Raw genomic sequence first — 25,481 nt, 5'->3', positions numbered from 1 at the left:
TCTTTTCAGAATTTCTTGCAACATTCATCATCAAAATACATTACAACTGTAAATGCCTTCAACCTCTTAATATGTTCTAACAAGCAACTGAATCACTGGCACACCTCATGCATAATCTTCAGGAGTGCAATCCCTTCAAATTACTTCGCACTTGACAGTGAATTAGTTAGGCAACACATTTCTAGATGAATTTCGGGATAAGATCATGTATGAGCATCTAAAAGGAGAGTGTTTTATACACGTTTTACAAAAGCTGCTCATTTACTACAGTTTCTTTATTTACATTCAAACATATATGCATATCTCTGTGTATAATTCCATTCATAAAACATCTGTATTAACACTAGAATGTAGTGTCATCTATTTGCTGATATACTGTATGCACTGGTGTGCCCTGTCTCAATGAATGCAGTATTGTTGTGTCAGGTAATCAGGTACTGCATTGGACATGCTTTATGGATGTCATGGAACACGATTATTGTTAGGCACTTTGCTCGGGCTCTGCATATAGTAGCCTTGCTTAGCTATAGGTCACTGAATAGACCTCTGCATACAGTGCAAAGCAATGAAGTTATGAAGCATGTGATTTTTAGAGACGATGTTAATTAGCTCCTGGCTTGCACTTAGTCCCACTGAAGTATTTTACAACAATGGCTATCATCATCATGGCGTGTAAACAGGTTTGCTGCTTTTATATGGGCCTCTTCAGGTTTTCAAGCATTTTATAGCTAAATTCCAGAGCATTTAAATTGAACCATATTTAACAATGTGGAACACGCTATCACCAGTGAGGCTGGTAAATTTCATATGGTCAGATAATGGAATCTCTTTGTTGGGCTTGGTGCATAAGTCTTGTTGAAAAGGTTTTTATGTCCTTCTGATAGGTCCTCATTGAAAGATTAAATTGAGGGCTCCACATCAGTAATAAATCTCAGCCAGGTGTGGGGTGGGACTGGGAGCAAGAGCCATCAATGAAAAGAGGGATGGTCATTCCTTGTCAGGCAGGAAGCAAGGGAATAAACAAGTTGTGGGAGAAACAGGGCTGCCCTTTCTAGGAAAAGTGGTTTATTGACTTTTATTTAAATGAGCGACCTTTAGTCGGCAAGTCTAAGGAACGAGGCATTGGAGCATGCCACTGCATGCCATCACATTTTCTGTAAGGTTACTGAGAAACTTTTCTTTCCTTGTGTAGGTCCTAAGTGTGACTCTAAATAAGCTGATTGGGTTTCTTTTTAACCATCAGTGAATGTTGTGCTGTTATGGTTATGAAGTTTGCTTTCTGAACTTTATGGCTGGAGGGTTGTTTTTTTTTTTTTTTTTTTTTTATTGGAACAGATTCCCTTACTGCATTTTCTTGCAAAGTGTGTAATTTATTTATTCCCCCTTTGAGAGACTCACACATATCCTTGTTATCATGTTCCCATGTATGAAAAGAAAACATGGTTGTGTCTGATGCTTTCTATGGGAAGGAACACAATAAAGTCCCTCTGACGTGCAAAGATGTTTTTTCAGTACACTGAGAAACTAGAGTCGACGTTACCCATATGTGGGTCCAATCCCTCATCAATTAGATTGCAAAGGATAGGACTTTAAACAAATGCTCTGTGTAGTCTCTTTCAGCTCCCTTGGTTTCTATCCAGTCCCTCTGTACCTTCTCTATCTGTCTCTATCCTTTTAATACACACAACACGCTCCTCTTTTACTCATAAATCAAAGCCTTTATGTGCATTGTGCTATCACAGGATAAAGTCAGTATAAATTATTAGACGGTTCATATGGAAAATACAAGTGCACAAATGTTCTTTTCTTTTTTCCTGTTTGTTTCAAATTTTATCTACTTACATCCCAGTGATGCGCTGTATGCTTTGTTTTGTAGCATCTTGTCAGAATGTGCCTGCATTGTTAGTCATGGCAAGCCTGAGAGATGTGTTGCTTTTGATTACACATCCCTGGTAGTAAGTGGTCATTAGAATATTAATCATGCATCGAAATAACAAGAACAGTATCATTTTATGTAGATTCTGAATTGCCACATTACTATAATTCTAGAGAAAATATGTCAAACAGAAATTTCTGAACATTATTTTCAGATGGAGGGTGCCGTGAAGCTAGACAGAAATGCTGGGGAATAGCTGCTGAACTCAGTGGAGAGTTTAACAGAGAGTGAGGGAAGCAGCTTGGCTTGATATATAGCCTCACCACTAATGGCAGATTTTTCTTGCAGATAAACACTGCTCAGCATAGGAAAGGCCTCAGCATTATCTAATTGTGAGTGCACGGGGTCGTTACATTAACCCTCCTAAGTCCTCCGGGCTTTAATTGCTAATCTGCAATGATGCGACTGTTGTCAACCAGAGATTGTCAGAAGTTTTTCTACATCAAGGCATATAATAAATGTGAAATGTTGGTGCTGTTCTTATGGTTCTGTTGTCTCAAGTGAGACATTTTTTAAAACTGCAGAGGAGGACAGTCAAAAAAATCTAAAGCTAATCGTTTTTATCTGTTTGTTTATTCTTAATGGCTCTGGGTATTGGTAGTGACATCTAACTATTTTTCACTCAGAACACATGCCTCGCAATAAATTTGAACTGTTAATAAGTGGCATAAAACCTTTTTCAAATATTCTTGCCAGACTGCTTTGTCTTTGTTTATAGTTGAGGTCCATTGTGGTATTAATACCCCCATTGTACTATTTTAAAAGTAATTGATTCACTTTAACCAGCAGTGTCATCTTCCACAGAGGAATCTTAGTGGAGATTCTCAAGAGATTGTGACCGTGTGAAAAATGAAATAATCACTCTTCTAAACCACTGCAGTTCAATTGCCCTTGAGCAAGGCCCTAGAGCAGTTGTTTCCATACTAATGCCAGCAGTAGGGACCAGTAGCAGCGCTAAAGACCATGCTGAAGTTTGTCATGACCTTATTCGCACCTCAGGGTGCAAAGAGGATAATTAACTAAGTAGTGTAAGTAACAGCCTCCAGTTATGACTGTAGGTTTCCTAACATTCCCTTCACGTTGTGTCTGCCACCTCAACTTGCTTCATCAAGAATCTGTTAAGGCAATAATATATAAACTGTTGCATGAATATTTTTATAAAGTGTGTGTGTGTGAGTGAGATATCATTATGAATAATATTGCTGTACAACTTGTTTTTCAGTTACAGTTTCCCAGTTTTTTTTCTCAAATTAGGATGCATACATTGGATATGTGAGTCTAAATTAATTAAGTCTAAATTAATTCATTCTTTATTTTCTAGTCATACTATGCCACCAAAACAAGTGGAAATGCAGACGATGCATATTTTCCACTCATGCCACAGAAGAAAACAAATGTTGCATTCTCATTAATCCAAAATAGACCAGAGAGCATATAAAGATACATTTTTAGTATTTCCTTTCCCCTATAATTAAGTGCACAATACAAAGATTTACCTATCCTTCATATGATGACATGCAATATCAGAAGAGAAGGGTTAGATGTATGTTTGGGTAATCTATAATTTGAAATAATCTATGATTTGATGACTACTTTTAAAAGAAGTTTACCAATCAATATGACAGGAACATTTTTAGAGTGTCGCACAAATGTCATCCAAAGCTTAATTTGTGTTTCAGTATGGCACTGAAAATGTACACAAAAATAACTCTAGAAAGAGTAACAAAGATAAAACCAAACCAAACCACTAAAACAGGTGTGCAGTAAATGTAATCTCTGTTAAGGCTATCGTATTCATTTTTTCATAGTAACTGTGTCAGAGAGTTTTTTTTGGAACATGTATTAGTAGTATGAGGCAATATCTTATTGGATTGCACTGTGCTGAAATCTATATTTTCAATTTTGTCCAACATTGATATATACAGTCTACCATATTATTGGACATGGGCTAGCACAGAGACAGTGAAACTTATATGTTGTGTGCAAGCACAAAGATGTATTGTATTCTTGTAAGGTTGTATTGGTTATACCGGTTTAATGGTGAAATAGATTAGTATCAAATAGCATACATAATTATTTTTGGAGTTGGTTGATGGAGTTGATATAGGTTTAGTGACTCATATGACCATTTTAAAATTCTAATGAAAAAGCAAACTGTAAGACATTCACAAGGACAGCTAAATGTTATCATCTTGTTTCCAAACACCTGCCGTCACTACAAGCAACCACTGGTGCATTCAGGTGAACGTCACCAGTTAATAGACAAATTAGTTGATCCGTAACTCGGGTACTCTGACTACACAGTGCATCATCAGTGGTTGTACCTCCTCCTTTCCTCCTCCAGTGGTTGTCTTGCATTTTGTATGCTGTCAGAACTGACAAAAATTACCGCATCTTGTTAGTAATGTGAATTATGTTTTTAATGGCCAGTGCTAATTAGTAGTGATTTGGCTGTTGCAATTACAGTTGGCAGTGATGCATTTAATTTAACACTCTTGAAATAGATTTTTTTATCATTGCTGACACAGCCAGGTTTTGATAAAACTTACACAGAATTTCAGCAAGACTTCAGTGTTGGAAGCATCACACCTTTCTAAATGATGTCGTCTTTTCTTAGTTTAATTGCACTGTAAGGTAAAGCAAAAACCAACCCAAAAACGAAATGTAACACTTTGTATAGATCCAGAGGCCTCAAAGATAAATAGCAGCTAAGAAAGTTATAAATAGATAAGGATTGACTTTATTACCTGCTCTCTCACCAGGTTTTCAGTCTTATATTTACACCTGTTGAACAGCCAAAACATTTTAGCTATTTTCTTGTGCTTTTAATATGAAATGTACTACTGATTTGCAAAAAAATAAAGCTAACCATAATAATTATCTCACTAAATGACTCATAATTCAAATCATCAATGTTTTTATAGGGCAGCTCTAAAGATGAATAAATTATACATTAATACAAATACATCAAATGAAATATTCAGTTTGATTGTAAGCAAAAATTTACAGATCTCAGGTGCTCTTGAGCCTTGGATAACAGACTTGTTCATAAGACATCAAGAGAATCCAAGTAGTCAGATAGCTACCATGCCAGACTTGGGTAGGGATGTCATGCATGACCTTAAAATAAGAAAGTGAGCTTTCAGTATTAGCAGAGCAATTTTTTTCCAAAAACAAAAGGTAATCGATATTTTCCCAATGTATATGAGCAGGAGAGGAGGGGAGAAAACAAAAATCAATCAAAAAAAGAATATTGAACTGGAACAGCACTGTAAACAGACATTATGAATGCAAAATATTCACATGCTTATATCTCTCACTCACATACATTTTTTCATCTACAAGTGTTTTTTGGATAGACAAGTGTTCAGAAGTTCTATGTAAAATCTTTTTTGGAAGCAACTTTAGGGGGGGAAATAAAAGACTGAACACTTCTCCCTCGACTTTTCCTCTTTGCTTCTGTTGCCTCTCATCAGAGTACACTGCCAGCATCGCCATAAACAAAATGCAATTTGAAGGTTGTTTTTGTAAAGCTACATTACCTTAGATGTGCACAGTGGATAATTATCCTATTTTGGTAATGAAATTAGCAATAAACAGTTTCTATGGGCAATTATAAAGAATTTGTGTTATGCCAAAAAGTTACTCAAATATTAGTACACATAAAAAGTAGAACCAAAGCATGAAACTGTTACATAACCCAATTTTTAAGCACTGGCATTAACGTGCAAACCAGCCATAAATACTAAGGAAATCTACTACTACACTCTGCAGGTCCCTGAATGGAAATCTTGTTTACGCTCTGGAGTGAATATGTTACCACAATTAGGCATTGATATATTACACGACAATCATTAATTGCCAAGACTTGTGGTCCATTAGAGTCAGTTTATCTGTCTTGAAAAGAAAACTGTTACCTTTTTATAGGCCTCTGTGATGGTACTTGATAACTCCTTAGAAGACCTGTCGGTAACATCCTGCCCTTCTGGTCTCTAGCAAACTTTTATCCTGTTACAGCTACAATCATTTTAAAAGCAAAAGACTTTCCTTTAAGATTGTCCTGACAAAGGTCCCAGGATCTCATCTCCAAATGCTTTTCATATGGCATAGAATCAGTCAATTATTTTGAAGCAGTGCAGCAGCTCAGGATTAAGTGACTTAGGAGTGCAGGAGACAGCAGCCTCCCTCCCCCTACTTATAGCCTCCGAGACTTCCACAAACAGCATGGCTTGTCAGGGCTGATTGCAGTGGCACTGGGGCAGATAAGTCAGTCTTACTATTATCCTGTGTAAGCTAGGAGTGCCAAATTACAACTTTAGCCTTAAAACCCCCATAGAGTTTACTTACGGATGTCTTAAGCCACAGCAGAGAATAAAAAAAAATCCTATACTTAAAACAGAGATGGCTGAGATTTTGGTGGTGGGGGGGGCAAAAAGAAGTGTCTGATGGGACGTGTGTATATATCTCAGACTATTGGGTGTCGCTGCTGTCTTTTTATTGCTGTCAGCATCTTCCCTGCCTCATAACCATGATGTTCTGACAGTTTTACAAGGACTGTAGTTTAAATTTATTTCTACCATGCCATCGATTCTCCCACTGCTTCTCTGCCATGAGTATCTGGCTACTTTAACATAGAAGTGTAGGCACATCTCCATTATCATATCTAGATTTTTTTTTTTTTCCCATGCCCAAAACTATTTATATCCTAAATCACTAACACACAGGGACAGTTTTACAAAAATGTTATTAGATTAAGATAATTAGGCTCAACTCTGTGGGCAAAGGACAATAGATCTCTTGTAGCAATTGCTATCAGGGTGGGTAGATGTAAGTGAACTGTTTGGAGTTACCTCCATTTATGTATGAATATGTCCTAAAATATGGTCAGATCGTCATCCAAGTTACATTGTGTTTGTTCATAATTCTATTTTAACCAATAACACACAAATCCTTGTATTGTTCTTGACCATATTGAAAACATCATTCAAACATTCACAGTGTAGGCTGGAAAAAGAATGTGAAGCCATCGGCTAATGACTTTAACAAAAGCTAATTGGAGTCAGGAGTTATCAAACCTGGAGTGCAATCAATGGAACCAGATTGGAGGTGTGGGTTAGAGCTTCTTTGATTTACAAAAAAACACTTAAACAGTTTGAGTTTGCTTTTCACAAAATACATCTGCTGATGTGAAGCATGTTTCACAAAAAAAGGTCTCACAAGACTTAGGATCAAGAATTGTTGATTTGCATAAAGCTGGAGAGTGTTACAGGGTCATCTCAGAGAGGGGGGATATTCATCAGTCCACAGTCTGACAAACTGTCTATAAATGGGCATGATTTAGTCCTATGGCTACTCTCCCTAGAAGTGGGTGCCCAGATAAGATGATTCCTAAAGCAAAGGAATCATCAGGCTGCATACCAACATTGAAATATCATCCCAAAGGTGTGAAGTATGGTGGAAGGAGCATACTTTTCATTTTTTTGCCACTGTATTTTTATGTATATTTGTTTAACTGGAAAGCCTAACCTAAAAGATTGTCCCAGAGTTTATATGTACATATACGCGTGAATTATAAATAAATATATTGTGATGGTTTCTTATATATGTTAATGTTGCCCTGCTAAAACCAGAATAGCTTTAAACTTACTCAACATTACTGTTCTTTTCTGTTCTTTCTCTCCAATGTTATCTCCCTCACGTTCTATCGCTCCCTCCATTTACCACCAATTCAATTTCTTTCAAGCTCCTTACTATGTGATTTATGACTTCTTGCGCACAATAAATAACTGGGAAAAATAAGGCTTTTTACCTTGCCCACGTACTGCGGGTCTGACCCCATGTATTCCTCCAGTACAAAGAACTGGTTCCACACCCAGCCCCTTTTGACCCGCTGAAATCCAGCTGCCCCATTCCTCATAGGGCCCACCAAGCTCCTGGCGTGCTCCCTTCCTGTCCGGCTCCGTCCCAGTGGCGGTGAAGGTGGATGTAAAGAAGAGACTGAGCCTGCGTCGACAACAATCCACAGGAACAGCAGCAGGCAGTTCCTTGTTAGCATTGGCAATCTGTGAGGTTCAGGTCCCCAAGTTAAAATCCAGTGATGAGAGCTGAGCCACACTGAAACAACTTGTGAAGGTCGTTATGGGGAATGGGTGAGGTGGGGGGCTGTACCGGGTGTGGCAAACCCGCAAAACAGTTTTCCTGGGTCTGGCAGGATCCCACTCAGAGATTTATGGAGCTCATCACCTGAAGGAAACAAAACAAATACTCAGTTTAAAAGGTTTGCTTTAGGTTTCCATTACCTAATCCTGCATTAGTTCATTACCTATATTCATGATGCAGTGTTGTTATTCTGATTAGATACAGTCTCACGGCACACATGCTCATCATGTACAGTAGGTATCTGTTGTTAATACTTAGCTGTTCAAAAATGCCAATGATTTTGTGCCAATTTATGGCCCCTATTTTTGTCCACACCTCCCACCTGCTTTAGTTTTAAACTGCTCAGCGTTAGAATTATTTGCCTGCGTAAGGCTTACGTCTGCACTACACAGTTCTCTTGGATGTATCGTCTCATTAGCTAGATTACTTGTCTCTTAAGTGAAAACTGTGACTTTGTTATGCTGTCAGATACATGCCACCACACACTGTGCTGCATACCTGTCAGTGTTACTGCAGTTCTTGATTACCCGTAAAGGGTGAAAGTCATGTATTATTTAATGACACTTTAATGAGAGGGTGCTGATGAGCTTTTATGATTTGCTTCAGAAACCATGCCTCAGTATTTTAGTTAAACCTCCCAGAAAGCTGCTAAAATTGGAGGAAAACCCTCTTCAAAAAAATTTTGACCAAAATGTGCTGTTGTTAGAGCAGTTGCAGCAACCATTTGAAGATATAGCATGATGCATTGGCAGTTCATTTATCAAAATGACATATGTGCTGTATGAGATGTCAGTGCAAAGAACCATGCACACAATGATTTCTTTAAGATGCTTTGCTTTCTCTCAGACATCACTCTGGTGAGGAGCACAACAGATTTGACAAGCATGGCCACAGGAGATTGTTCCGCTTGCTGCGGAATGTCATTTGACAGACTGCTTTCTGTGAAAGAGGGAGCTCGTACAGAAGATTACCAATATGTAATCCAGCTCACAGATGTGCAATTGAATAATTAATTAGTTCTTTCTTCCAATATGTTTTTTTTTATTTTTTTTTTATGTTTTTTTTATTTTTTTATGGTTTCACATATTTCAGTGGAAGTACCAATGAGTTGGAAGCATGGGTGGGATGCAGCATTTTACAGCATTGTCCTGTCATACCATTGAAGCTGATTTAGCATGCATGAGTAAAGCACAAGTGTAGTCAGGAGAAAAAAATGTGAATGCATATTTTTCACCACATACTTCAGACAATTTTTGAATAACTAAAATCTCTTCATACAACATTGTTCCTTTTTATAACAATACACCATGATTCCAGAAGTCCATGTAGCTCTGTTAAGTTACTCAAGGTGCAACTTGTGAGCTACTAAAGTTCTGAATGTTGATAGACATAAAATGTCTGGTTTAAAGTTTATTTACCTGTATTGGTTGATGTCAGGTGAGTTATGTTTGGATAGGTAGCAGATTTTTATCATTAAGAGGAGTAAAATGGGATTTTTGGAATTTGACAATTGCTCATTATACAGTTGATGCATAGGAGAAAAGAAAATATTACAGAACCAACATAATTTGTTAAACATCATTCATTATTGAGCAAACAGCTATTGTCCTGTTGCTGTTCCCACCTTGTTTGCAATCCTGGCTATCATCTCAACACTCAAGCATTCAGCTCTGGCTTTGTTATGAGATACTTAATTGTGCTGAAAACAAGAGAAGCGAACCACAAATGGTTGGAATGAAGAATGAAGCTAATGGTTTCCACACCTGTCTTATTGTTACTCTCTCCCTCCTAATGCACTTATAAGCTGTACAGTAATGGAAGACAGCGTGCCTCTAATTTCATAACCGGAGCCCTCATTGACATCATTGTCTTTGATTAATTATACAGACTTGGAACATCAGCTTCAGATGGAGACGACTTCAACAAGGTTATGCTGTGCAGCCAGATCCATTTATTCTCTGTCACCACAGTATCTTAAAAGTCAAAACTGATCTGCAAAGTTCTCAGTGCAAAATTGGCAGGAACTATCTGGACACGGGTCAGACATGCTTCTCCCGCAGGTCACTCCTCATTTAGCATTGACATAATGGAAAATGACTGTTCCCATAATTCCTGCAAAATCACGCCTCTGCCACTGTACAGCCCTGGGAGGGCTTGATGCATATTTTATGAGATAAGTTCATTAGCATGTGTCGGGCTTCGGTTGTGAGCCTTGACCCGTGTGTCTACTTCAGATAACACGACACAGTGGGCTGACAGCGTTCTCACACACCACCTTCAAAAATCAAAGAACATATGGCTAGCCGATCTGCTGGTGCAGATTACCACCCACAAGAGACTCCCACAGAAAGTTATTAGTCGTCAAGGCTGCCATAAACATGACAAACAAATAAGTAGACATTGACTTCGAGAATGGAGGGGAGTAATGAGTCATCTGGATCAAGTTTTTGTTTTGCATACACTTTCATGTCCTGATAGATATGTGGGCAGAGAGATTTTCTTTTTTTTTCCCCCCTTCTTTAACAACTGCAGTGTTTTGCATTGTAGACTGACTCATTCAGAGACATAATGAAGCTATAGTTGTGAACCATAACCCTGAGTTATCACTCTTTTGTGTCAGTTTATAGATCTGTTTTTCATGCAATAGAACGATGCAAAAAACATCTTATGATCATGCAACCAAAGCATGTACAGTACACAAAGGCAGCAGTATTGAACCCAATGGAGAGCAATACTGTAATATAGTATAGATAATTCAACATCTTATACGATCATTTTGCATAAACATGCTTAAACATTTCACATTTAACTGAGAGAAGATGAAGTTGAGTGTCTGGATATGAGATAATGGATGTGAAGACAGGCTGTGTTGAGGTGTCCTGGACACTAATAGTTGTGGTAAGAGGAGTATCAGGATGAGCACATGTTGGCAGTCAAGATCTGCTTTTTAGGAAATGACCCATGTTATCTGCAGTGGTGAGATTTATACTTTACAGACTGAATTATATGACAATAGTGTTTTAAAAAAAACAAAAAAACATTTCTATCAAATTTAGTTTCTTTTGAGTTTTTCTTTCCGTACAAATGAGCTATAGTTTGTACTTTCTACAAAAGTGGTCATCTATTAATTCCACAGTTCAGTGGAGTAATTTGAGAATAGTAACCTGCCAGAAAATGATTAGCAAATAGAAAAGGTGATTAGTATTTAAAGCAAACATTAGTGTTGAATCGGTACTGATAAATACATTGCAGGGCTGTTTTTAAACTCTTCTTCAGGCATTACAATCATGTCATGAACCAGATTTTATTTGAAGACAACACAGTAAAATTTTAGTTGTTTTGTTTATGAGATTAGAGGCTCATGTAAGATGTCTTTTATGTATCTTTTAAAAATGTAGGGGTTTGGGGGCGTCGTGTGGCGTAGTGGTCTAAGCAGGCGCCCCATGTGTAGAGGCTACAGTCCTCGCTGCAGTCGGCCCCGGTTCGAATCCCGCATCGGACAGCCTTTCGCTGCATGTCATACCCCCTCTCTCTGCCTCCCCGTTTCCTGTCTCTCTTCACTATACTGTCGAATAAAAGCATAAAAAGCCCCAAAAAAAAAAAAAAAAAAAAATGTAGGGGTTTCTTCTGAAATGTAATGATTCCAGAAGAAATAAAAGTAATCTAGATGCAGCTGTTGTATTGTAAATCTTGACTGTCTGCATTCACTTGACTGAATATGACTGTCATGAGCATTAAATGTGCAAGTTCAAAAATCAACAATTCTCTGCAATTAAAAGAAAGGAAAACAACAGACTGGCAAAAACAGTTATGGCCTCTCTATTATTGTCAACATCTGTTTGTTATAGCAGTGAAGGCTCTTCTCATATTAACAGATGTGTTGATGTTCAGCACTGTCACCTCAGTGATCGAAATGGTGACCTCAACTGAACTGCAGCACTGGCTGATGAGAAAATATGTGCACCAAGGCTGAGGGGATGAAGGAAAAAAAACTTTGAGTCAGTAAGGGAAATAGCTCTGAAGACATTGTTTTTGTATGGCTATATTATCATTGAAACCCTTCATGGGAAGAGTGGGATGAGAGAAGTGTAGGGGGAAGCAATGTAATGAAAATGGGAGTAACAACACAGCTGGCCAGTCGAGCTAAATTATCAAAAAACACCTCAAGCGTAGGTTATAGCACAACCAAAGTAATGAATAGTGAATGAAATGGCTTTGTTAGTTACTGAGACACATTTACTCATTTACAATGCGTTTGGCTCTAGCCATTGTATTGGCTTGGCATAAAAACAGGGTCCCTTATCCATGTCTAGGTGTGAAACAATGACTATGCACCACAGTGGATATGTTGCTGTGTTTGGAAAAGAAGGATCCTACACTGACGACAGATTTTCTTTTCTTTATGATATTCATTGGACGGCTGCTTGCATGCAATGCCTGTGCACAAAACTTGGTTCCCTGAACAATGGAAACATTAATATGATGTGATGAGTCATCTTCCCCACTTTTTCTTACATCCCACGCACATTATGTTTGGGGAGAGCCAAAGGATGCCTTCAACTCACATCATGTCTCGCCAGTTGTTAAAGTTGGTGGTGGATGTGAAATGCTGTGGGCACTCATACCAGGAATATGATGAGTTTTTACTTGGCCAAAGTCACCTCTCACTGTGTCACTGATGCTGTTCCATCTATAATATAATAATAATAATAATAATAATAAAGTTCCCACCCATTGTGGTTCCCACTCAGACCTTGAAGACACAGGTATTGTAAATATTTGGGTTAAAGTCAGAATGCATTAATGAAAAGTTTTCTAGGCACTTGTAGGACAGCACTGTGGGAAGACTGACATTTCCTTTTATATGGCTCACCCCCTCTGTGTGCATCTTAGTTTACACATTACAGGGGTTTGACCACCAGCACAGCAATTTAAATGACCTACCTTTGCTGAAAATTTGGTTCAGCCATAAATAACCTTGTTGTTTTAAAGAGTGAATACCACTATTGAATGCCAGTAAGTATTTCTGAACCATAGATTTGTCATGAAGAACACTTCTATCTTTCATTGAGTTCATTAGAACACAAAGACAGTAAGCCAAAACACATTATTTTTAATAGTGACAAATGGCAACTTCTCTCATTGCCAAGGCTATTTCTGTGATAAATGTGCCTTGATGCTTCCTTTAGTAAAGTGCTATGTCGGCAGAACCAAGAAGTCATCACTGGAAAGAGGCTTTGCAGAGGGTTTTGGACAACAAAAATGTAAGCCTCAAGAAATCAATTTTTGTTGAAAAAAGTTACTTAAAGTAGTAGTTCAGTCACAAGTGGTATGTAATGTATTTATTTAAAATATATTACACAAACATTAAATTGCAAATTTAAAAAAACCCTGTATTTCCTGAAATAATGTTTCATCCCAAGGATTGGTATCATTGTGGATCTGGGCATATTTTAAAGGACTAGTATCGGCTTAATAAAGCCGATCAAAATCATATTATTTCTTTACTATACTCTACTGTGTCTTGTCCATTTCAACCTGCTGGTGTTGCAGTGTTAATGGCCTTTACCATAGACAGGCTCTACAGTGCAGCATTTCACTTGTATGCCAGTGAAAGAGCATTTTAATGTGACTGTGTTTTTGCACCTGGGTTGGTAAAATAATATCGCATGGATTCATTAAGCTCTAACTCTAATGCTCTCTTTCTCATAAGCAAATAACTTTGTACAAAACAATCAGGTGCCCAGTGTTGACCATTGCTTTTGCCAGTTAAAATGACAAATGCTGCTGTCATATCAGCAGTTCCTGATTAATCCAAATTCTGTCAGTAAATTGATAGAAGGCCAAAATTAAACCTTTTTGTTGACCAGTGATTGGCCAAAGATCTTGTGAGAGGGAAGAAGTTCCACACTGCGACACCACTCAGTGTGACCATGAGTGTTTTTGTAAGGTCAATGACTCCAAGAGTAATATTTCTTCTCTCTAACTGAACGTTTCACATTGGTTTCAGGAATTACATTCTCCTAGTTAAGTAATGAAGCTAATGGGCTTAATAGCTTTGAACCAGTATCAAGTAGCTTGTGAAACTTAAGGTGTGTAAAATTTAGTAGTGTACTTATGTTAGTACACTACTCATATTGACCTGACAGTAAATATCAGGTCAATATGAGTATTGGCTCAGATTAGGAATCAGCAGATACCCAATGTTAAAAGACTGGGATCGGGAAATCAAGAAATTTGATAGAGACGTCCCTATTTTCAAAAATATACACAGTGGTTATGATGGAAAGGCTTTGACAAGTTACTACCAGAAAGTACATACGGCAATAAAAGCAAGCGAGACAAGGTAAGTTTTGCTACAGCAAGAAATACAGAAGATGTAATTTTTTTCTTTCATATATATATATATCATATCATATCATATGAAATGTCTGTCATCCATCACTCCTACTTTTCACTTTGACACCTTCTGTGTCTGAGACTATAGTTTCAGCCTAAACCCAAGCCAATTCAGTGCTTGTTATCCATAAACAGGAACGAGGGAGGGAAAGAGGGATATTAACTTTCCTTTCATATTAAAATAAAATCTTAGGTTGTCTTAGAGTAATGAGTATAATTCAAACTTCTAAGTACAGAGAAGTAAACTGGATAGGCAACACATCAAATATTAATAAAATAATAAATTTAAAGTACTAGTTTCCTCAGGCCTAATCATGTTTACACTGTCACTCCAGAGCTTAAGGTAATGTTTCTTATACAACCATAAACTGTAAATAATGAAAGCAACAAATCTTTTTCCCCTCAGGTTTCCTATAACTGATAATCCAGTGCTCAGTTATCTTTTATCATGTCTTATCATATCATATCATCTGAAGTTTTGACAGATACAAATATTCAGAGTCAGGAGACATGCCTGATCTTATTCTAGAGCAGTGAAAGACAGGCAGCTACTGAGATGAAAGATGAAAAGAAGCAGCGCTGTTGCCCCAAGGTAGCTATCGAGCACCATTGGTGCACAGGCAACTACTGTCATCTAGGCAGACAGTTGTATCCCTGTGTGCTTGAGAAATAACTTTTGACCCTGTGACTTATGCTGCTTGAACAGTTCTTTATTAAAGAGAATATATTATGAGTAAGCATATATTCACTGTCTCTAACACCTTGTTTTTAAAGACCTTTTTTAAAAGGTGCTGCTTATCAAAAGCACATCAGTACCTGCAGTAGTGTCAGTCCTCTTTGTCAACATTGGATGCATTCAGTCACAGTATTGGTCATCTGTGTTTTAGCAGTGCTTATACTGTACATGTTATACATAAATGTTGTAGTTATATATGTAAGTCAGAAGCAAATAGATAAAATAAAAATTTGAGTGAAGCAAAATACTTCGTTTGACCGGTATAGACAGCTGCATTGATGAAAATTAAACTTATGAGTTCTTTCACACTTGTGTGTTATGGACGACTGAGTAACAAGGCTTATGTGAGTCCGGTGTAGACTACTTGTTATAGAGACTTTGCCAAAGCAGTTGATTGACATGTGTTTTTTAAGAAAGTAACTTGTCACCTTAAAATTCTGGTTCAGTCATGAATCGATTTACTACTCGAGAGTTCTTTCTTCTTTTTTTTTTCCTTCTTTTAAAAAGTGTGTTCCTGCAGGGTAGAAAAACGCTTTTTGAGTTGTTGTGGCAACCATAGATTACCTTTCCCCACTAGATAATATACTGATAGCATATGGCTTCATCAGTTCAATTTTGTCCAATTAGAAGCTCTTATATCATTGCGTTCTCACACTGCCTGAGATGGTATATCACCTTGAGTATTATCCAGTGATGATGAAAAATAAATTAACTGAGTGTCCCACTGAACGAAGGTTGCCTCTCTGTTAGAAAATGAACTTTTCCCCCCAAAGATATGGAAGGCTTAGCTGTAGAGACAAAACTGGCCTGAGGCAATAAAGAAGCACCACACTGACTCAGCTCTCCCCAGTGTGAACACGTCTCTATCCCCTGCCAACAAAGTCTATGATGCAACAGATATGGCTCCATTGAAAGGTTATGATTAAAAAGAAAATACATATAAAACTTCAGATAGGTTCTGTGGATCTGAATTATGGATTTTTCTCCCTAACTCTTAGATGCTAAGGATAATCTGTGACATATTGCACACATACAAAAAGTATCCCGAAAGATTGAACAGCTCAAAACTGATGCATGGTTCCTGTTGTTTGAGTCAGAGCTGCCGCTGTTCTCTGATCTGAACTGAATGACTGTACATTAAAATAAAAGGTGTCAACGTGGAGACCTGTCAACACACAGCTTGACTACGAACCCACAAGCCAAATTGACAGTGGGGGGAATCTTGTTTTACTTGCTACTACAGGATGTGCAGTGCAAACTCAGATAGTGCCTCGACCCCTGCTGCTTAGTTCAAACTGAACTAAGGAAAGCCAGACTATAGGGCTGAATTTTGAACCCTGTTGTTTTGTTACAGATTGTGTCATTAAATTTTACTGACGGCGATGCCAACTATTTACAGAGGTTATTGACAGGAAGTCGGATTATAACAAGACAGACATTGTGCTGAAGCACCCTGTCTTTTCTGGTTAGAAAAGAAAAATAAAATTTTGTCAAAACAAAAAATAAGAAACTAATAATTTCTATAAAAACTAATGATTGTTACATTACTAGTGATGGGTATAATCAATTTGTGAATGACAGTGACCAGTACAACTACTTTTCATTATGAACATTATGCTGCAGAAAGACTAACATCATCATGGGGATAACAGTTCTCTAATGTACCCTTTGACAAACGAAGGGCTATTTCAGTAAAACCCCCAAACCTCCTTGTACAAACATATAATATTTTCGTTTATGTCACCCAAGGGATGGATTTACAGAAATGTTAATGTAGCTCAGCTTCTCTTCCGTGGACTAAAAAACACCATGTTGTTGTTTAACAGTCAGTGAATGACATTATTTGTTGGTGACTGCTCTACTCTGACAAGCTGTCAAATAATATAATAATTTATTCTTCTACTACAAGTGTTGCAGACATGCGTTCATGTCCCACAGTCCCACTAAATACAGGATTCTCAATTAAAATTTTTTACAATACAGTCAGTTGAACCTCAAATCTCCTGCTACCATCATAAATGTTATTCAATGGTGAGACGATACTACAGCTGGCTGGGGACCAACACTCTTTTTAAAAAAAGACAGTTTAAAATGTCTTTTTTTTTTACCGTAATGCAATTTAAATCAAGAGTCCCTTAAATTACTGAATTTAATGCTTCCGTTATCCCCATACTATGTGAGGTAGAGGCAAGGCCCCTTAAGTATAGGTACATTAAATTCAGTCATGGGGTAAACCCTTTAAGGAAGGGATAAATTGAGCAGCAAAAGTAACTGAGTTGAGCTGAGTTGAACTGAGCTGAGCTTAGTTGACTGATTTAACAACATATAAATAATGTCTAATCTGGTAAAATAGTTTTCAATTCTTCCCAACTGCATTATGTCGAGACAAAACACGTTAAGTGTCAAAGGTTTCACTCGCCTGTGGATTGTGGATCTGTAGTTTCATGTCTGCTCAATTTTAGTTTTATACTTTAATAACATTAAGGCAGGACATCAATCTGTAAATTTATGGAATGCTATGGAAAGTGGTCATATAATGAATACACAACTTTATAGTTAACGGATAAACAAAGCTACCAGATAATGCTGTGCAGCAGAGAATTTGGCTTCATTTGCAACGCAAACTTCTGACTGGCCAATTCAGTGGTGATTCAGTATTGTTGAGCTGGTCCTGCACAGTTAATTTGTGTTGTTTCTATCAGATTATCCAAAACAGCATTTTCAGTATTAGTAGGTTTCCATCAAGCCTTCAATGGTTATAGTGAATGGAGGATTTTTTAGTAATTTGCCTTTGTGACCTTCATCAGTCATGTGCACAGCTGAAACTTTATGAGAAAACAATTGATGTACTGCAAGTTGGCCTCTTTAATCACAGATGAACAGCTTCTGTCTATTACAGCTGTTGTCTTCTTCTAATTACCCTGATGTAATAAGTGCATTTGTTTGCTGTGACAGACGTATATCCCAAACTATTATGACTATCATTACCCGGCCGCAGCAGTTTTCAGCCGACGCGTTTCCCATTTTCGCTTAATTAGACATTGCTAAATGTTAACAGATAAAGCTTGGGCGAGCAAGTCAGTCCGTGTTCAGATTTACACCCAGGCTGAGCAGATGGCAATAAATTAGATATGAGAAAGAGAGAGGAGAGAGAGAGAATGGGCATTGGCCTAAACAATACATGTTTAATGGTGGAAAAAAAGAGAACCTGCCATGTTCACTTCTGTGCCATTTTGAAGGTGCCACTCCCCATTCTTATCAACAAGTGCAGAGCTGGTATTATAAGCAGTTTCCCCTCTTCCCATCCGAGGTGGATATATTTTATTTTATTTTGTTTTTCGTTTGCTACTCCAGTTATACATTGAAAAGCAAAGCTATTACGTATGACAGCTTTAATATTGCATTGTATGTTCAACATTTAGGAAGTTTTCACCCAGTAACAGCCTTCACATCAACGACAGCCTCTGTACCTATCATGTTGATGCTCCACTGCTCATTTTGAGTACTCACAAATATAGGAATCGTAAGCTTCTCAAGATTGTTATTCACTGAAGCCTTAAATGGGGCTAACATCTTCACGTCTGCAGTCAACTGAATACTAATAGCATCCGACAGTTCAGTGTTGCCAGTCAGAGTTCTGTTTTGCAACAAGTGTATCTTTGTCAGTCTGTACAGAAATTAAAAACTTGTGAAACTTCTATTTGTGTCACCGCCAGTTGATCATGCAAGCGGTATGGAGTAACAGCAATCTTATTGTCATGCTGTGCTGCAATATAAAGTTCTCTCTTAGCTTGAAAAGTAAGTACAGAATAAGTTCATGCTGAATAAATTATCTTCAGATTGTGTTCAATTGTGTTTCATTCCTTTTGTTTACATTTTCTCTTCCACAGAAATGAATAGAGTCGATGGGGGAATTCTCCCTCGATGAATGCCTTATTATTTGATTATTTGAGACAGCTCTAAAAAGTGTGTATGTCTGGAGGCTTGGTGATGCTTAATTAAGTGGCTCTGATGCTGTGGAGCCGTCACTTTTGCGATTGGAGGATGGGGGAGAACTGAAAACAAATTAAGCCCTTTTGGTATGCACTATTGACAACAATGTGGTTCTCATGAATATGAAAATCAGCACTTGACGTGGTGTGTGGCAAATGCCTCTCATGACTGGAATATAGTATATTAACATCTACCATGTCTCAAAGTTGTATGGGACGAATATGGTGCTCTTTTATTCTTGTATGGCATTTATATGAGTGAAGGTAGCAGAAATAATGATTTTGAATTTTACAAAATCACAACCTGCCATTACAGTTTGTAGAATCACACATGGAAAAGTAAGCCTAACTTTGTGAGAGCACAATTCAAACAAGGCCATCATCAAGCAATGGTGGTGGCAAGCTGTTTGGTTGAAGACACAATATACCCTCTAATAGTCACTGTACAGTATGTACAGTGTGGACAGTTACATTCATTATAACATTTGTTTCTTTCTGCATAATATTTTCCACATGTTCGTAATGTGGCTTAGCTGTTATTGTTTAATAATGATATATTGATTATGACTATTCCATTACACATCTTTTCATACAGATTCGCCCTGAGCATTTAACTTAACTATTTTATTCCAAATACAACCACATTAGTCTCTTTTTCAGAACAAGATTCATCACCATGGTTTTTCTATTACCACAGTAATCTAAATGCAAATTTTAACTGTCCCGTTTTCCACCAGGATGATGCTTCTGGCACAGCATGTGCACTAGAATTGAGATGTGTTTTTTTCCCCTCCTATTCTACCTCTGTTACATGGAAATTTAATCTCGAATGAAGACTGCTTATCATGTTGACATATTGCAAAAGAAAAGATGTCACTAATTGAACAAAAATAAAGCCTTGTAGTTAAAGCCTAACACTGTTTGTCTGCATCTACAGAACTAGACAGTCAGCTGTGTAAAACTGGGATGACTAAAGAGTCTAATATTATACTAAAATAAATCATCGCCTTGCAGGGAGGAATCAGCAAGTTTAGTTATGGATTCTGGTACTCTTGGATTATCAAGATCTTAATTTTGAATCTAATCAAATTGCAGTTTCAGCATCAAGTCCTTTTTTAAATAAAATGTGTAAATGTACTGCTGGGGATATGCTGCATTTACCATGTGGACTTAAATGGAAGCTTTGCACAGTTTTTGTCACTGAAGGTGTCAGCCTAGTTGCTTTCATTGCTCAGGGAGGAGAGTAATACACACCATACACACTGTCTACACACAGTGTGATGCCACAGCTATCTTGGATGCACTGATATGGACTGGTGGCAGTGAAAGGCTTCATCATTCCTGCCTTCCTTCTTGCCCCTGCCATAAATTTTCCCTGCATGGATATAGTCCTGAGTGACACCTGGTGAGTTGCTTTCTCCTATCTCCGCTCTTCCTCAGGACTGTAAATACATCTGAAGCGCAGGAGCTGAACGTGTCCGTCCTCATGTAACTTTAAACCCATGTGTTGGTGGTCTGATACCAATAATCTTACTCTGCACGTCGCTGCTTTGGCATTGCCACTCAATTGTACTCTTATCAATGTGGTCAAGGACGCTTGCTGTGGCCTTTTTTTTTTTATTTTTATATATCATCTCTTGTTCATTAAAGGTATGAAGGCCGTGGAATATCTGTATCCACATCATTCTTTTCTTCACTGTCTCTTAAAGTAGGTATTTATCCAAAATGAAACACATCTGTTTGATTGCAACATAAAAATAGTCTACAATGCTTACTAATTATTGTGTTATAGTTGCCTCTGTTTGTACATACAAATTTTAGGTGTCGAGAGTTGCACCTTGATGTACAGGAAGTTAATGCAGAATCTGAAAAACTTTTGATGCCTGCAGAGAAACAGCTTTTTTACAAGTTCACAAGGAAAGAGAAATCTTTCCTTGAGTCAGAGCCTGACAAAAGAAAGCTGGACTCTTATATGAAGGCTGAACCTGCGATAAAGAAATGATCAGATAAATACAAGGTTGACACTTTTTCAGTAAAGAAAAGACATTTCAGTTTTCAGGCTTAGGATGTTTAAATGAGACAGCAAATTTTATCATCATTACCATCTTTCTTGTTAACAAGGGGGCTTGCGGACAGGATTTTTAAAACGAGCCTGTGGGAGCCTATTTTACTCAATGTTACATGCTCAATTCTGTTTACTTCCCTAAGAAACTAATAGAACTATTTTCAGCTTTCTGTTTACCAGTTTTTTGTGAAGCTGACAGAAATTTAATCTGTCCTGTGAAAGAATAACACGCGAAGTTATGTGAGGGGGAAAAAAAAAAAAAATCTTTAGTTGGGGATGTGGTGAATTTTGTTATGCTGTGAAAATCACTCTTTTTAATCTCTGCAATGTTGTTTGAATAGGATGGTCCTCAAAACATTTTCTTTTAAAACAAAGGAGAGTCAAAGACCTGAGTAGTCTCAACTATATGGTTGCTATTCAGGCTGCTAGATAACTGATAAGTGCTTAAGTGCAAGAAGGCTCTCTCAACTGAGGCTAATTATACATTTTACAGTCTCTGCTGACAAACTGCTGTCTGTGTGTTGCTGGAATATAAAAAGTAGATTTAATGTTTCATTTAACATTTTGACATTTAGCTGCCATTCAGCAGCTTTGGAATAAGAGCTAAAGTAGAGGGAACACTAATCGGGGTCTCCCTGTACAGTAACAAGAGCTTACGTACTACTAGATAGTGCATGTGAGATGGCTACCAATACTTAACAAAAGTACAAATGACATTTTAATTGTAAAAGTTATTAGTCTGGCAGTCTCTTGGTGCAACATGTTTTTTATTTATTTATTCTTAAATAAGAGGGATTACAGGAAACTTCAGGCCCAGCCTTTTTCTTTCTCTGCCGCTGTCTGTGGTGCTGATTTGTCTTTCCAGCAGAACTGGCATCATGGATTTTAGCCTCACATCTTTTTTGTTTTCACAGTTCTTGAATGTCTATATAGACATTAGAAAGCACGGGGAAGTCTCTTCTTTGCTCTCAAATATTCACAGTATGATTGTTAAATACAGTGCAAAGACATTGACAAGATTAATGATTTGAGCATCCGATAACTGCCGTCAAATGCTGGCACTCGCTTATTCCTTGGTAATCAAGTACCAGTGGAAAAAACACTATACGCTATGAACATTATTACATTATGGTAAGATTCAAAACAACATGTAGAAACACTGAATTAAAAGGAATAACTCATAGAATTTCATCTTGTCAAAGATAAACCTCTGAACTTTTCACACAGTTAATGTATTAAATTAGTTTTTTTCAGCATGTGACAATATTTCAATAATCTATATTGCTATACTCGTGTTGAGCTTTCCTTTAGAAAGAGAAATGGGTTTATACAAACATTTTAATCATTTCTGCTGATAATTACGTGTGAAAGCATATCTGCTGTAGTCCAATAAGCATTTAGAATAAATGATGAGGAATTTTTAACTCGGTATGGTCTGCTTAATTATTTAATGTCTCGAATGGATTCAGTAGTCTACATCAAATGGATGAACATCAAACAGAGGATAAGGAGATGACAATTATTCTGCTGCAGAACTTCCCATCCACTCTAAATGAAATATACAAATCTTTGAATTTTGCAGGTAGAAAACCCCTTTGCTAACTTACACCATCTCACTCTGTCTATTCAAATTTTATTAATTCTTTAAATATCAATATGTGAACAACAGTATGTTCATGAAAGTACAAAAAATAGTTTAAAAATAGTTGCATGTTAAACAATGTAATACAGGACTTTATAGAATGTTTTCCAATATCAATACATTATATTTGCAGCTGCAAAGAGTAATGGAATTGATGTGTTGACTAATAGTACACGGTTTTAGAGTCTGTCCATATTTTGACAGTCCAAGATATCTAACTCCACAGGTTTTGCCATTGTTGGACTACATCTTTTGCAACAAATGATAACAAAGATGCATAATAACTGCAGGGATTCCACACAATCCTGGCACAAGGAGAAACACAGTAACATGTAAAATTATTATACAGAGTTGTTAATCAGTGTGTACCTAGGTTCAGTGTTTTCACAATTACTCTGTCTGACAGAAGACTTATACTGAGTGTAGCATGGATCAGATGTGTGACATTTTATTGCAGGAACACCGACACACCCTGGGACCTGCAACATATTGAAAAGAGGCATGACCCTGACCTATAACCCCATGCATTACTGTCAATAAAGATGAGCATGAATCAGATGGGTATACAAACTCACATGTCACTCAGGAGGATAAGGATATTCTGTTGCTGCAAACTTCTACTGCAGATTCATCAATTAGGACCTTTTAACAATAGTAAAAATTATTGCCAAACCTATTGTAATTGACCAATAGATCTTTCAGAATTACTTCCTTACTCCACTTTACCACTTTACTTAAAGTAGTTATGCATCATACACCTATATAATACAGTGAGCAGGTGAAACAGACTATGAATATGTTTACTTTCAGTGTCTCTTCCAAGTAAAGGTTTTTAGATAATTGTGGTAGACCTATCTGATTGCGAGTGCTCCTGTCGCTTGCCCGGCGTGACCGTAATTAATACGAGAGTAAGAATATAGACCCAAACCACATAAAAAAAAAAAAAAAAAAAAAAAAAAAACTCCTTTAAAACACCTCTTTAGTGTCAGTGTGAGCTCTGGATACATTACAGGCATTAAAGATAAGTTAATAAAAATATACATCACAGGCCAGTTTAATTAAATATATAGTATGCAGTTTTTTTTATATAGCTGCAGCCAGGGTGAAATATCCATTGGATCTTTGGTGGATGACTTGCCTGGCTGATGAACTGATAAACGTCCATTATAACTCAGATTCTCTTGCAGCCTTGCTGGTCTTGCTCTAATTATGTGATTGAGAATTAGATACATGTTCTACACTGTACCTTTTGATAGATTTTAGATTATGTATGGAGGTTGCACTGCGGATACTTAAACAAATAGCTCTTCTGCAAATCGATTCCTCTCAGCTTAAAGTGTCAGAATGTCAGCACGCCAAATTTGTGTCTTAGAGGAATCAAATGAAATCATGAAGACCGGTGTGTTATGTTGAAGTCCTTTGTAACAATTTTCACATATTGTTTATGTACCCTTCGAAAAGTGTGTGCCCTCTCCTTTGACATCTGAGTCAAAGGAACAAATATGTAGGGAACAGTGTGTGATCACAAGAGCAAAAAGTAAGGACTGCATGAGTCTTTTCAGGAGACTGTAACAGTGAAAGTGCCAAGAGTGTTCATTTGAACTTATTTAACAGGCTAGCATACTGGACTGAGGTCATTGCACAGTTAAATGTTTGCATTATACAATCTTTTTTTTTTTTTTTTTTACATAGATGTTGAAAGCAAGGACTATTCAACAGTTTCTCCTTGTGTATTTTAATTTCTAAAAAAAATACTGATTGACAGTGTAATCTTCAGTCTGATTCAGTACTTAATTTAAAACTTGACAACAGGGAGAGGTATTTTGAACTTTTAGCTTGTGATACAGGAAATTCAAAGTCTATGGACTGTTTAACCCCAGTTTCATCATGTCAAGCACTTTCTGTATCCTACAGCGTTCTGAATATACAATAAGATGTGCCAAAGTCAAATGAATAGATGCTATATTGCAGTCATGTCTAATTGGAGTGGTAATTCTCAAAGCCTGTGGTTCAGCATTGAGAAAAACATATCAAGAATCGTTAAAGGTTTTACATCGCACTATTGTCTCTTCAAACCTCTGTCTTTGTCACAGAAATAAAAATAGGAGTCTCAAGAGCATGTATCACAGAAAATAAACAGAACACATGTTTTTCTTGCTAAATAAAGACTGCATATATGCAAGGTAGCTAATCTATTTAAGGGCAGTTTACCTCAGGACAAATAAGTCCTGAGATTTTTGCATTGTCAGTAGTATTAGAACAAGGCTGAGATCTTGGCTGAGACTTGAAAGAGTCCACGGTGCCAGGAACCTGACGTTGTTTTCACTTTAAGTGCAGTGTCCATTTTGCATCTGCTGTAATGCCCTTTCTTTGCCACATTGTTTTAGCTGTTTCCTCCTGTTTATCAGCCCTACAAAAAACCCAATGTTTTGATGATCTTTTTTACTTCTTTTTGTTGTCTTTTTTTGGCTGTCACATTATCAGAAAATCTACTGGAAGATTCCACTAAGTGCACTGCATAATTTCTTTTAAATAACAGGAAAATTGGCTGC

At 37.2% G+C, this 25,481-nt stretch overlaps 1 protein-coding gene across 2 annotated transcripts in view; it reads right to left on the bottom strand.

The window, feature by feature from the left end:
* The window catches only part of LOC130161258 (cadherin-12-like), a 91,276-nt gene that overhangs the window by 51,632 nt on the left and 14,163 nt on the right, over positions 1-25,481 (bottom strand). For both annotated transcript variants that reach the window (XM_056364423.1, XM_056364424.1), the window contains one exon: positions 7,746-8,179. In XM_056364423.1, coding sequence (XP_056220398.1) covers positions 7,746-7,991 — 246 coding nt within the window. In that variant the 5' untranslated portion in view covers positions 7,992-8,179. The remainder of the gene's footprint in view (positions 1-7,745; positions 8,180-25,481) is intronic.

The sequence above is a fragment of the Seriola aureovittata genome, chromosome 20, assembly GCF_021018895.1.
Source record: "Seriola aureovittata isolate HTS-2021-v1 ecotype China chromosome 20, ASM2101889v1, whole genome shotgun sequence".
Taxonomy (NCBI): Eukaryota; Metazoa; Chordata; class Actinopteri; order Carangiformes; family Carangidae; genus Seriola; species Seriola aureovittata.
This window is presented reverse-complemented; position numbering and strand designations above follow the sequence as displayed.